At 41.0% G+C, this 14,339-nt stretch overlaps 1 protein-coding gene across 5 annotated transcripts in view; it reads left to right on the top strand.

The window, feature by feature from the left end:
* LOC105212756 (uncharacterized) overlaps positions 1–14,339 on the top strand; it is a 50,778-nt gene that overhangs the window by 8,317 nt on the left and 28,122 nt on the right. For 2 of the 5 annotated variants that reach the window (XM_011184983.3, XM_011184982.3), the window contains exon 1: positions 13,097–13,385. The exons of 2 other annotated variants lie outside the window; for them this stretch is intronic. Coding sequence is in view for 1 of the 3 variants with exons in the window: in XM_011184986.3 (XP_011183288.1) it covers positions 5,937–6,000 (64 nt within the window). In the remaining 2 variants the exon portion in view is untranslated. Of the gene's footprint in view, positions 1–5,663; positions 6,001–13,096; positions 13,386–14,339 lie in introns of those variants that run through there. One more of the 5 variants, XM_011184986.3, reaches the window with a different exon arrangement.

Raw genomic sequence — 14,339 nt, 5'->3', positions numbered from 1 at the left:
GGCTTGAAAAATCAATAGACTGATTGCAATGTCGTGCATATAAGAACACGTACATATACATATGTATGTGAGTGGAGGTGCATCTATAGATTTATGCGGAACGCAGCTAAGCGCTTAAGAGCAAACATTATTCGCTTTGGAGTAACAGCAGAAATTAATCCGTCGGCGGCGTTTGTGAAAAATCAATATTTTTCTAAGGCATATGTAAATACCGTTATCTTCTTAAATCCACAACCTTTGCGGGGCTTACATGAAACGTGATCAAAATTTGCTTGTCTCACTTGGTGTTCTTTATTTCATAGTAGATTTCTATTAGAATTCGGAAGAAGAAAAATTTAAAACGTAATTACATATAGACATATGTATCTACATGCCCGACTGGTCAGCCGACAGTCTTTTTTAAGCAACTATCTTTGTTTTATTGTTGGTGTTCTGTGATGCTAATTCTCAGATTTTGGACTGAAATATACCAATCTCATAACAATTCAAACCAGTTTCAAAAAACGTACTATGATTATGGAGGAACATAATTGAAATAACTATGATATTTTACTGGCTGTTTGGTTTTCAGTTAGATATTTCAGGTTGTAAAGGGCAGAATTTTCCAAAAAGCCAAATTTTCGAAAATTATTTATTTTCATTTTGTATTTGTTGGTTTCCTACTTTGCAACTGCTCGTGCATATTGCATATGATATTTCATATGCATTTATTTTCCCATTGTGTTGACATCTCTGTGCAGCAGTGTGGCATGTCGTCTCTTTCACCCACCGCCTCCCTTCTTTATCGCCTACATATGTGGTGCGCAAGTTGTAATGCAATATGCGAGACGGCTGCTACATAATGCGCGAGAATGCTGAAAACAAGCCCAAGACACACACTGAAATACTGGACGCTCAAAGAACAACAATAACAAACACACGCATATTGCAGGGGGGCAGTGCTTACCAGTAAAATTGAATGCAATGACTTTTTTGAGTTACATGATATTACACTTTTACCAATGTGTGTGTGTATATGCATTGTGTGCGGATGCGTTACATCGTTATTGTTGTAGTACGTAGCAGTAAATGCGACTAAATTGGTGCTTTTGCGCGAGCGGCGTCAGTTCGCAACACGGATGCTAACTTCTGCAGCGTTTCAAGCGCTTCCCGAGCGAGTGAGTGAAGTGAAGCCGTCGTTGGCGCGTTCCTTTGTGTTGTTGTGTTGTCAATGCAGTGCATAACGGCGCGCGTCTCATTATCACACCACAGTGCGAAATGGTGAGCGACAAACCTTTGCTTCTCTTCCAAAACATTTGTGTTTGTCTAAATTCGGACCGCCTGCGCCTCACCGCACCTGTCCATTGGGACGACTTTGTTAGCTTATCAACAAGGGACGACGACATGGCTTTTAGTTGCTTCGCGGCCGGGCAAACTTCGACAACCTAATTGTAGGCAAACGCATGCAAACACATACATACAGACTATGTACATATGTTCTATGTACGGTGACGGTGACGGTGACGGTGACGGTGCCCTGCATTGCTGTGCCAATTCGCATTTACATATTGTATGCACATACCTACGAGTATATTATCAGTTGTGGATATGTTGTTGCTTGCCTCCATTTAGGCGGTTCGGCCGCAACTGTTGTTGTTGTTTCGCCGACTTTTCAGGGCCGTTCGCTGCCCGCTCGGCGCTGAGCTTAATGTCGTTCAGTTTCAGCTGCGACTGTCATGCTGTGTCGTTCGCATTCTTGGTTATCGCGCAGCACTACAACAGCGTCAGTGAGTTTAAATACCAGCTGAAAAGTAAATCGATGTAGTTGTAGTTGTGGATTTTTGTTTTTTTTGTTGATTTTGATAATGTATCAGCTGTTATTGATATTCGTGCGTGCATGTGTACATAAATAGAAATAAATGTCGTCGGTGGGCTTTATAGCGACACGAGCTCGCCAATTGCTCTCGCGTTAAACGTTACTTAACTAAATGTGTAAATACACAATGGCTAATCAACGTTAGAATATATGTACATATACTTGGCACATACCAACTTCGCTCACAAATGCCATGTCCAACTGTTATCGGGGGAAGCATCAAATGTGCTTTTAAATGTATAACAGTTAATCGAAGGCATCGAATCGCTCCTCATTTCTGCGAAAAAGCAAAATCTGTGCAAAGTTCATAAACCGAAAGTGCTGCGATTGAAAAAAGCTCAATAAACCAGCGTATGTACATATGTACAACACGAGCATGAGTACATACATACATAACTCGACGATAATTGCAGTATTTTGCTCGCACTCGTCTCGTTTGTGTACGACTGAGTGCGGCGTCAGCTCGTTCAAAGTTTAACTTTGTAATTCTGTAATTGTTCCAATGTAAAAATTCGTGTTTACTTTTTATTTAATAATGTCGGGTATTACCCCTGAACTTGTGACCATAAGTACATGTACATGCGAGTATATTTCCTAGCCATATACATATACAAATATACATATGTACATACCCAGTTTTAATAGGCATTCAAGTGTGTGTAATAAAAATTATAGCAACAAAGCTGCTACTTTTCAGTTATTTTCCAAAATCGCAATTATTCTGCTTCCCTCGCCACGAAACAGTTATTTTTCGATTAAAACTCGCCACCACCTCCACTGACCTGTTCAAGGTCAGCAACATGATTATTATTATACGTTTTCAATGCTGCGTGAGTTGACAGATGCTTATATGTATATTAACGATATTGGAGACTCTCCGCTCGAGGAGATTTTTTGAAAAATTAAAAATAAATAAACTAACAAAATTATATACACAATTAAACGAAAACTCGCTTGATTTCTTGATCATGATCGGTTCAATAAAATTGGCGATATTATGCCGTGGTAATCATCATAATAAAATTTGAAAAATGTTTGCATATTATTTTAAGCGTGAATTTATATCACATAAGCAAACTTTATGTACTCATGAGCAATGCGGTATTGTGGACTTGATCATCTATGCTCCTGAAAATAACTCGCGTTGATTGACAATATTGAAGCTTAGTAGTAAACACGAAGTTTAATCCACAAAAAACCCATTACAACTACTTGCTTGCTTGGGTGTGGACTGTTGACAGTTTTGACATTACACAAACGTGCAAAAAATTTGACAAATTAAGCCAAGAGTTTCTTCAACGCCCTCATGAAAACTGTTCGCAAACGCAAAATCTTAAACTCGAGTTGAGGTTTGCGTAAATAAAGTTTGAGGTGGATATTACTAAAATATTTATTCTGCTGGAAAGAAAAATTGTCTCCCATGGCTGTTTCTTGAATTTGATTTGTGTTTTTCAAAGTGTCTACAATTGCGGTATGTGAATTTAATCAAAAAATTTCACAACTCCACCTAACAAATAAAGCATGCAAATATATAAATAAATAACTATTAAAAGGTGTCCACCTCCAACTCTGACATGTTTTCGATCCACAGCAAATGAATACATTTTGGTGGATATCAAACATATCTCATTTTGAGTTAAGACTCTTTTGGAGTACACACATACACACACATGTGCGTTCAGTATGGCAAAAGAAGAAAGAAAACCCAGCTAGGCGAAGAGCCAGTCAGCCATCCAATATTTGTGTTGTTGTCAGTCAATAACAAGAAACCGTCAACGGCAAATATTTGCATTACAAATATGAGCAACAACAACAACAACAACATTAACATTAACATATTCACGATCGATTCGCATTTCAAATTATTTTGAGAAATTGTTTGTTGAACATGTCATATTCCGGTGCGAATAACGTTGGCTTTGTATTCAGCATTCAGCATTCAGCACTCGCAACTTGTTTTGTTGTTGTTGTTTAACAAAGTGGACATTCGACTGGCTGAGTAACTACATATGTGTTTGCATGTTTGTTTGTTTGTTTGTATGGCCTGCTGTTGTTGACTCATAAACATCTAACTTATGCCCAAATGGAGATACCGACCGTATGCAAACATGTATGTGCTATATATACATTATATGTATGCAGTTGTTGTTGTTGTTGTATTGTATGCAAAAAGTTGTGAGCGCGCCAACAGTGAAGTAAACGAAGCTCGCAGTGCGACGCAAAAGCACTTTAACCACCGTCTGGACACATTTTATGTGACAGGGTGACAGGGAGGGGTCACAGTGTTGTAGGTGGGGTGATTGCATGTTTCGAATTACTTATGGACATTTGAGCTTGACAACATGCAGACACTGACACATTTGCATGTGTATATGTTTGTGGCCAGTCAGCTAAAGTGGGGAGATTGTGAGTGTGTTTGTGTGTTGCAATTGTCAGCTTGGCCAGGCGTCAAGTGTTTTTGTTGGTGTTTGCGGTGCATTAGCTTTGGTGCTACAGTAGCCCGGCGGTGGGGGGTGGCGTACTACCTGCTGGTAGAATATTGTTGTGGGACATGCAAAGTTCTCCGCACATTTATCGGGCATATTTTCACGAAGCAATCAGAAAGGCGAGTGTGTCCAGCAAATGTTTTCTTGCGTGTCGGCTCTGAATGCTTTCGATGCGTGTACTTAAATTGTGGTACTTTGCTTTTGGAAAATAAATGCATGAAATTCCCAACTCAAAAAAAGAAATACAAAAGGAAAACGCATCAGAACGCGGCGCTTTCGAGGTAGTTTCTGTGAGGTAGCTAAGTGTTGTTGTTGTTGCTTGGCATTTCCTTTCGAAACGTTGACAAATTGCTCATACTTATGACACAGAAACAAATATTAGATATGTATATGTATGAATGTATGTATGTAGATGGCTATGCGTACATAAAGGCACGATTATAAATCGCTCTAATCGGCTCATTAGCATGCGCTATGAAGTCATTGGGCGGGTTTAACACGTTCGCCTTTCGACAAGTTTGTTCTCCATGTCGCCAATTGAGGTGCGCACAAGCGGGTTCGGTTCCTAAGTCTTTTGTTTGCCCGTCTATAATTCGCATTCAAGTTTCTTTCAAGCTTTCTCAAGCGCTTATCAACAACACACACACACACACGCGCGGGTCGCAAGTGTTTCTAAGTAGTTGTCATGGAGTGTTGCCGTTATGTTTGATACGCGTTTGCCTTTCTGTGCTCAATTCACAACCTCGATATATACATATGTACCTACATATATCAATATACTAATATTCTTCGAAGCGAGAATGTGATGGCCAAATTGACTTGATATTTCTGAATGAGACAGCAACAACAACAATACATATGTATATATCTATTATAGAAAACACAAACGTAAGCAAAGCGACGCTTATAACTTGTTGTCAGCAAACGCAAAATTTGGGCGTTTTGCTGATTTCGTTAATCATTCGAATGTGTTGAATTCCGTGTATTCATTGCATGCATTTCAAGGTGACGCACAAAAATCTACACAAAATGAAATGTGAAAAAGCAATTGAATTCGAATAAAGAGGAATGAGTCAAGATGAAGTAATCTTCGCAAAGCCAATAACAACAACAATCAATACTTAACAAGTGCGCATATTAAACGCAAAAAATATTTGAAATAGTAAAACAAAAAAAAAAAAAAAACAAAAACACAACAAAATCAAGTGTAAAGTGAACAGCTAGTTATTATTTGAAATCTTTTAAATTTGTAATCAAAACGTGAAATCATCCTGAGAAATGTAAATAATTTTAGCTGCCGTTAAATGAAAAACTAAGATATAACAACAACAACAACAACAACTTTAAGCAAATGTAAGCGAAATTCGCTCAATGTCAAGCAGCGTGTGTGTGCGTGTCTGTGTTGCACGATTCCACAAGCAATTAACACTGGGTGTTGCAGGAAAAAGAAAAGTGGAAAAAGCGCGTTAACGCGTCTTAACTCTTGTGAATATACGTGCAGACATATACAAACAAAAACACAAACAACACCAATTAAAGAGACAAAATAAACCTAATTAAAATCACCGAGAAAAGTGGAATAAGCAACGGCCACAATGGAGGTGTATACCGAGGGACCGCAGCAGAGCGGGGAGGATGCTTCCAAGTACATGCTGGATGGTAAGCGGAACATTTAAACTTTAATTATAATTTAAAAATCAAAAAAAAGTCAAGCGAAAATACCACGAATGGCTACTTACGAGTACTTTTACAACAACACATGTTTTTGTTTTATTGAAATAGTTTATTTTAGTTTATTGCACAATATAAAAATCATTTTATGAATATATTTTGTTGTCATAAATTCCTTTGGGGCATCTGCTAATAGTCTTAGAGACTAATTAAGGGTTAATTTCGTTTGTGGAAAGAGGAATGTGTTTCTCATTAGTTTATTATGTTAAAAGTAGTGCACGTGGGCGAAATGAATTCTACGCTGGATTTGAAGATAGATTCGCAGCTTTACTTTTCAGAGTTGATGTTGGTCCATAGATAGCCAAACGCGTCAACAACTACAAAGTTCATAACATTCAGTCAACAGTGCGTGGGCGCCAATGCAGGAAGATCTCACAGTTTTGGACAGCCAATTCGCTCCCATTCCGCTTTTAATCTTACGAGTATAATAATAATCTTACTCGATAACGATTGGAGGCAATGCCTGACAAAGGGATCCATTTTATACGGAATTTTTCATCAGTGTCTTCTTCCTTTAATTAATTAGGGCTAGGTGTCAACTAGTTTTGGTTGAGAAGTGCTTTTAAACTTCAGAAGTCTTCTATAAAAACTTATTACTATCTGTTCCTTGATTTATTTATGGCCCATCCATTACTTGAGATATATTTTCAAGTCTTGCATAATCCGTCTAAGTCAACCGGTTAGCTCTTTAAATATTTTCGATCAATTACATCGTCCGGCTTTGCGGTTACATAGGCCATTTGACCTTCGCTGATTACGAAGACCCCAATTTGCGGTGCTGTAAAGATGCCATCGAGTGCGGAAGGGCTCTGAGTGATTTGCGGACTCCACAGTCGTAGTTATTGATGTCTTAGCGAGGGCAATGCGCTTCGTAGGATTTGTGTGACGTGTATTCGCACATACTTGTATGTCAGTGTGGTGTTGGAAAAAATTTCCGCATTTTGGACAATTTTGAACGTGGTTCCACAAGAGACATTATGCTTTTTGGTGGCACTTCTCCATTGGTGTAATTCAGTATGTTTGCAATTACTTATGAGTGCTGGTGTGAAAAATGCACCGTTATATCTTTATTTGACGCGAAAATTCAAAATTCGTTGTAAATGCCAAAGTGGAGCGCTTAAATGACCGCATCCAACGGCCGGTGAATGCCACTCAACTTGCAGACGTAAGCAAATAGACGATGCAGACGTCAGCCAACGAACAAGTAAAGTGCATTTTTCGCAAAGTTTTTTGCTTCGCTTCACGGCGGTGTGTGTGCTGTGTGTTGTTGGGGTTGCGCCAGATACAGTTACAAATTATTTGGTGATCGTGTTGATCATAAAGTTGTGCGATGCCGCCGCCGTTGCCTGCCTTGGCACTGGCTTCGGCTGTGATCGTTCTCACGCCTCCGCCATGGTTTGCGCCCACGCATTCCATTCTCCGTTGAGGTAGTGCCGCCGCTGCCACGACGGCCATCCGACTTGACTTCATGCCGGCGCAATGTTTTCAACAACGAAATGTCACAGGTTGGCAACCGAAAACGTCATTAGAGTAACAACACGCGGCTTCGGTTGTTGTTGTTGGGCTATGATTGCATTGCCCGATAGCGAAAATACTTGTTCGCGTTCAAATTAAATAGTAAGAGACTTGGGGTGGGGGTGTGAGTTGCTGAATGGGCAGGCGAACAGGTCGTTAAATGAATAGCGTGGTGTCTGGCGGACTGTCCGACCAGCAATTTGTTTCGGCGCAGAAAACTTCGAGATAGTGATGGCCGTGCCGAAGTCGACGCTGATGTATATATCTCCATACATACATACATACATTCATACCGATACACAAATGTATGTGCTTACATTTGTGCTTTGTGCTCGAGATCTTCTGATGCTTAGCTTTACAATCATTCGGACACGCTTTAGATATGTATTGTATACATACGAGTGAGTACAACATTGGTTACAGATGGAACTCGTGGAATTGGCGACACCACTGTGGCCCACCGTGTTGTTGGCGCATTGTTGCTTGCGAAATAGTGAAAGGTGTTGGGTGCTATTTGAATGACGTCCAGTGTTTCCATATCGCTGCTTTGCGCTGACCAACCCAAAACCGAGTCGAAAACGATATGGTGTGCGACGGACGCGATCACATTTAGCCATTCCGGTGTGGCACTTCATGCGGCCCGACTACGCCGCCAGCGCAAACAACGTCAAGTGTTTCGGGGAAATTTCAATTGCCGACAAGTGCTACGCCAAACAGCTATGCATTAACGCTGCCGGAGCGTGAGTGTGCCGAGTGGTGGTGAGTGGTGAGTGGTGCAGGGCATGCAATCCGATCCATTCTTCAACTCGCTTGGCTAAATCAGCGTGCAAACGAGCAGAGGGTTTCGCATTTCAGCGAGGAGCATTTGATACACCGCTATACAAACATAACTAAAACAATAACACACATAAATACGCAAATGGCGGTGGTGAATGTTGGCGGGGATATTGCTCTGCTTCGGCGGAATGATGCAGCAGTGTCGGTGGATGTGGAGAAAGCCACGTTGTGCAAAGGTAAGCCGAGTCGGGAACGTGGCAGAGAGCCCTTACTTTCGCACAAAGTTCCAGGTGGCTGTGCAACGGTAATTAATATGCTGACGCGAAAAGTTGGCCATTAATTTGTGAATTAGAAATCGGCGGGGACAAGGAGACAAGCGTATGCAATTGGGTGGTGATAGTGATGGAGTGACGGCATTGTAATGGCGAATAAACAGCTTTCAGTTTAGTGCGATAATCCACACGGCCACCAATACCGAAGAGCATTTCCGCCTATAAATTATTTATACTAATATAGCAATTATTGGAGAGCTTTGAGGTCTTCCCAATTTATAACGTTAATTTGGCGGCCTTGATCCACTCTACTAGACATGACTGACAGGTTCGAGGTCAGCCTTATGAGCCAAATAGTACTTTTTGTTTTATTGATTTTTTTCCTAATAACTCTAAAAGAACCCTTTCAATTTTTTTCACTCGAACTCCCAGCAGAATATATGGTATATATATATGGATCATCCAAAATATCTTTATAATCTGCATTGAACTGATTAAAACTGTACCAATTATCGGCTCGTTTGAGTCGAGCAGACGGGTTTTCACTGTAAGCGCATAAAGCATCCCAGCGGGCAGTAATGCTTCATTATTTCATTTGAATTTAATTGCTTTATGTCCAAAAACTCCGCCTGCAACACCGCAGCCTCCAACAACAACTACGTGTAGATTCGTCAACCCGTTCACCGCAACCGCCAACAGCGCCGTAGTACGAGTAGCGGCATCAACATGCCGATCTTCAACAATCAGCGGCGTCGCATTCGCCGCTCTCAATGCCGTGTGTGTATATGGCACTCTTTGGGGTTTGTTTTGTTTTTGTTGCCACATTTTTTGTTTTGTTTGTTTTGTTTTTGCAGCATAAATTTGCGCATTTTTAGAAAGGTAGTTTGCGATTTTTTACGCGCTTTTGCGAGATTGTCTGCATGACTGTCTCAAAGAGGTGTCCAAAATTTTCTTCTTTTCTTCATTTTTTCTCGGCTCTGCGGCATTAGTTGGAACAATGCGCCGGCTGCTTGTGTTGTTGCCTTGTGTGTGTGTATGTTGTCGTACGGCTAATAGCGCAATCGCTTGGACGGTAACATTCAAGGTGTTCACCTGTTTTGGAATTATTCGGCACTTTTTTTTGGTACGAGCATTTTTCTTTGTTTTTCTTGGTTTATTTGGGTTTTTTGCTTTTCTGTTGATTGCATTGCAATTTTGTGGTTTGACGGTTTTTAATTTTGTTTTCATGTAAATTCGCACAAAATATGATAATTGGCGGTGCAGTCAGCTCACTCCGCTCCATTTTCACAATGAGCTACGGCGACGGCACCACCATTGTGTAGTGCGCAGGTCAGTTGACTGATGCTCTGGCTTGTTGACTGTGGGAGGACTGTGTCCGCAATGGACGCGGCCGGCTTTGAGCTGTCATTCAGCGGTCGAGCGACAATCATTTGTGCGCCATTAAAACGATGAAATGAAGGGTAGTTATTGTGGCTGTTGACAGTGGTTCGAACGTTCGATTTGCGTTCACCAGTCGGTGACAGGTGGGTGGAGGAGATAGTGACCATCAGTCGAGTTTTTTCGGTAATTTGGCCGCCCCTGCAGTGGTGTGTATGCAATATAGGCGCTGCGCACTTGCCATTGCAGCCTTTCGCTTTCGCCAAATCGTGTCTTCAAGACTACTGTCACTAACGCATCGATCACTGGTGTCCATAGTAAATCAATGAGGAGAAAAATTGTTGTTGACGTTTTTTGCTTTGTCTTGAGATAAAAAACCAACAAAATACAACTGATATGGTAACTGTATAAAAAATACTTGTGGAATACAGTAGAAAAGTGATCGAACAAGGGTCGATTGCTGGGTCGCTTGTTCACAGCAGTCATTCTCACTTCATTGCACTTTTATTTTCCAATTACTGATGTCACGATATTCACCCAGCACGCAGCGCCAATGCCAAACCAAAGCAAAGATTTAGAAAAATGTACGAATAGCCGAATAATGAACGAGACTCAGAAACGCAATGTGCGCAGTTGGTTGGTTAATAAAGTGGTAATTGCAACCACAGATCCACTTGCACGTACATATAATTATCGGCATTCGAGCGCGCATGCTCGTACCGCTTGCACAATTGTCTAACCAAACAATTTGCGATCGGTCGCTTAGTGCCGACTGTCGACTGCAGAGCGTGCTGACCGCCGTTTACCGCAGTCAAGATCAGCAGCAGGCAAATGCCGAACGCCCTAAATATGCGTCCACATGCCACATTCAAATAGCGGTAGCAAGCGGCAGTGGGTTGTGCAGCTCATTTGCCACCAAAGCAATTACTTCATTCAATATTAGCTAAATTGCATGCTAATTGAGCGTATAATAAGAAACATTACAAGTGCTTGTTGTTGTTTTTGCTGTTGTAGGTGTATGGGTGTAATGAGGCAAAAGGCCATAACTAAACTGGTTTCTTCGGTTTTTTTTTCGCTCTTTGACATCGCGCATATTTTTGTAAATAAATAAATTTATATTCGAAGTGAGCTGGAATTGGTGCTTTAGTAAAGTTATGACCTGATTGAGAGACTATTTTTATTAAAAAATTCAACTCGTAGCAACTCTGCATTCATAACGGTACTCTTGGCCTTGTACACTGTGGACGCACCAAACAATTGATAATCCATAATATTTCCACTTTTAGAGTTAAATATTACTTAGCATTCCTGAACACTTTTCTCATTTCATTATTCTTACATAATGAAAATCACTTATTTGATTTTATTGGATCGTAGTCTCGATATTTATAACAAAGGATATATTGCAAGGGGAGATACACGAAGAAAATCCGATCTTACTGAACGACAAGTTTGGACGGGTAACTAAGAGACATCTAAACCCTAATAGCCTTTTCTCACAGCCAGATAAATTCGGTATATTAAGATGTTAATTGAGAAATCAGATTTTGCTTTTCGCACAGTCGACTACTCGATTAACGATCAGCTGCGTTTTCGCTGTTCTAAGAAGTTTGAAAGTTTCATCAGCTGATTTCTATTTTATCAATAAACACAGCCCAATTTACAGCATGGGCAACAACCCACAGTGTTGCATTCCATTTTCAACTCGATTTTTATTCGATTAAAATTAATGTAGTAAAATTAGATTTTTCTTTTGAATAGTAAATCGATTTAGCTTTAATCGAGCTAAGGCCGGTTAATTAAATAAATAACTTATGTGTGAAAAGGCTGTAAAGTGGTTGTAGCTGGTTTTCTCATTACCGGGCTCTATTTGTGTCCAATATATGATCTTGAGCAAGAAATACGAACAGTATAGATGACGATATTTACCTTTTGCTAAATTGTTAGTAAACTTAAGTGTGGGGCGAACTCTTAACTGGTCTCCAAACTCAGCACTCTTTTAGAATATTTATATACATGTCTCTTAGTTAGTTCTTCACTTTAAGGCAACTGCAACAGAACATGCATATAAAAGTTCAATTTCTCAATTAAACTTTCCCTGATAACCTTTACGATGGGGAAATAGGTGATAATTCGAGCTGATGAGTTCGATGACGGAAGTTCAGTATTCTGTCTGCTACTGTTTGCTTATTTTCAGTATCAAATTTCAATCATAAAAAGAAAAAGGTGGGATACAATTGCCAGAATATGTGGATAAGAATGATATGAAAACACACAAAAACAATTTTATATTTTTTTTTGCACATAAAGAGGGATCATCGAAAGTAATATTTGCTTACAAGTCTTTGCGCCTTTGGATTTCCAATATTTCCATTTGGCGAGTGAAGACACACATGTAGGAACGCGCGTTTAAAGTGCATTGCATGGCACTCGTATTTGGTAAATAATCCTTAGAGAAAAGAGTAAACAAGAGCCGTCTGTCGTCTTTGGCAGACTTGTAGTCGGTGTCTGCTGTGGAGGCCACTGACTGAGGTGCAAACAAAGTTGCTGCCTCGGCATACCTTTTCGGCGGTGTGGAACGTGTGTGTATTGTGGAAGTGAAGTTTCGCAGGTGTGCAGAGAGCTAAACAAGCAGCGAAGTCGCGTCGCTGCAAAAGTGTAAGCGGCGTTTGTGTAAATACATGCAGTCAATGCGCTGTCGTCTGCAGTGCTGCATGTCGTCGGCTATTAATCTACAGTGCAAAGTTCACTGTCGCAGCTTCAGAGGCAATGTGGCAGTGTGAATATTAGAGATAGTAACACAACAACAAATAGAGAAATAATCCGACACTCAAGAACTGCACAGAACGAGTGAGTGAGCCATTGGCGGCGAGCGCTTCTTATGGGAGAAGGTGGAGTTGGGGCGTCACTGTCAGCGCCAACGAAAGCAGCAATCAACAACGTGGCAGCAACACGTTTCAGCTTTTAGTGCTGCTTCATTGCTCTACGGCTGTGTGGCTCAGCGGCTCTGTTGCTGCTGGCTGCAGGCGAGCAGTTTTCGCTGCGGCCGGGTATACTCGAACCGAACGCAGCGCCAGCCCATTCAGTCGTTGACTGGACGTGCTGCCGACTACAACGTGTATTGACTGTGTATCGCCATTTCGTGGTTCCGCTCAGTTCAGTTTTCAGTTTTGAATTTTACCTTTTTAGAGTTCTATATTGTTGTTGTTTTTTTGTTGTATCTGTATATTGCCTTTGCGTGCGCGTCGATTGCGGTTACATACCTTTGAAATTGTTGTGCTCTTGCGAATGTTGCCAGCGCATTCGGCAAACCAGTTCGCCTCTGCTTCTAGCGGACGGACATAAATTGGTGGATGAGGAATCAGTGCAGCTGTGAGTGAATGTTGGAACGCGAAACGCGTCGAAAAGAAAGAATTTATGATATGTTCGGGCATTATTCTTATTGTTGCAGTTGTTGTTGTTGTCGTTTGGTGTTATTGGCAGTGCTGATGTTTGTGGCTTGAACGAAATGCGCTTGCCTTACCTGTGTAATCAATGCAATAACAAAAACAAGAACAAGAACATCTGATTGTGGCAGTGAGTAGCCGAAAGAGAAAGAACAATTAGAACAAGTGTGAGATAAAGAATACGTTTATAATATGCAGATAAAGAACGAATTCGAGTTGGTATTCTTGTTTCTTGCATTGATCGAAGCAGCGATCGTGAAGCACATTTGTAGCTGTCGATGTTGTTGTTGTTTGTGAATGGTACATCGGTCGTTCGCAGTTTTAGTCGCTGTCGCTGTTGCTGCGTCGAAGTGGTTTATCTCCACTCCACTGCATCTAGTATGAACCTGATGTAATAAGAAAGGCACGTAAAACAGATTCCGAAACAGAAACCAATAAACAGAAAACAAAAGCCATTCTTGGCACTATAAAAAGTGAACTTCGGCTGCATAAAACCCAGCTGTAAGCTGCATTGTTCTCGTTCTTGATTGCTTCGCTTTCTTCCTCCTCACATCACTGTGTCTTGCGTTGCAGCCAGCGGCCTGGTTGGACAGCACTGTTGGCTATCTACAGGTTGCTGCCGAACGTTCGACTAATCTTTAGTTTTCAAGGCGAACAGTCAGTGCGTTGACTTGGAGCACACATGCTACATCTCGGATCTATATTGGATTCTTGTCTTGCTGCAGGCATTTGGCTGCTGCGCTGTAATTCTGTACCTGTCTGCCATTTTCGCACTTGCCACGCTGCACGTACACACCGCGCGCCTCTCAGGTCTGCGTTACCTTTACCTTAATGCTAAGAATGGCGATGCGTCAAAGCAGTTAAACCAGGTGCACCGGAA

This window comes from Zeugodacus cucurbitae, chromosome 5 (assembly GCF_028554725.1).
Source record: "Zeugodacus cucurbitae isolate PBARC_wt_2022May chromosome 5, idZeuCucr1.2, whole genome shotgun sequence".
Taxonomy (NCBI): domain Eukaryota; kingdom Metazoa; phylum Arthropoda; class Insecta; order Diptera; family Tephritidae; genus Zeugodacus; species Zeugodacus cucurbitae.
Note: the sequence above shows the minus strand (reverse complement) of the source record. Positions and strands in the feature narration are given on the sequence as shown.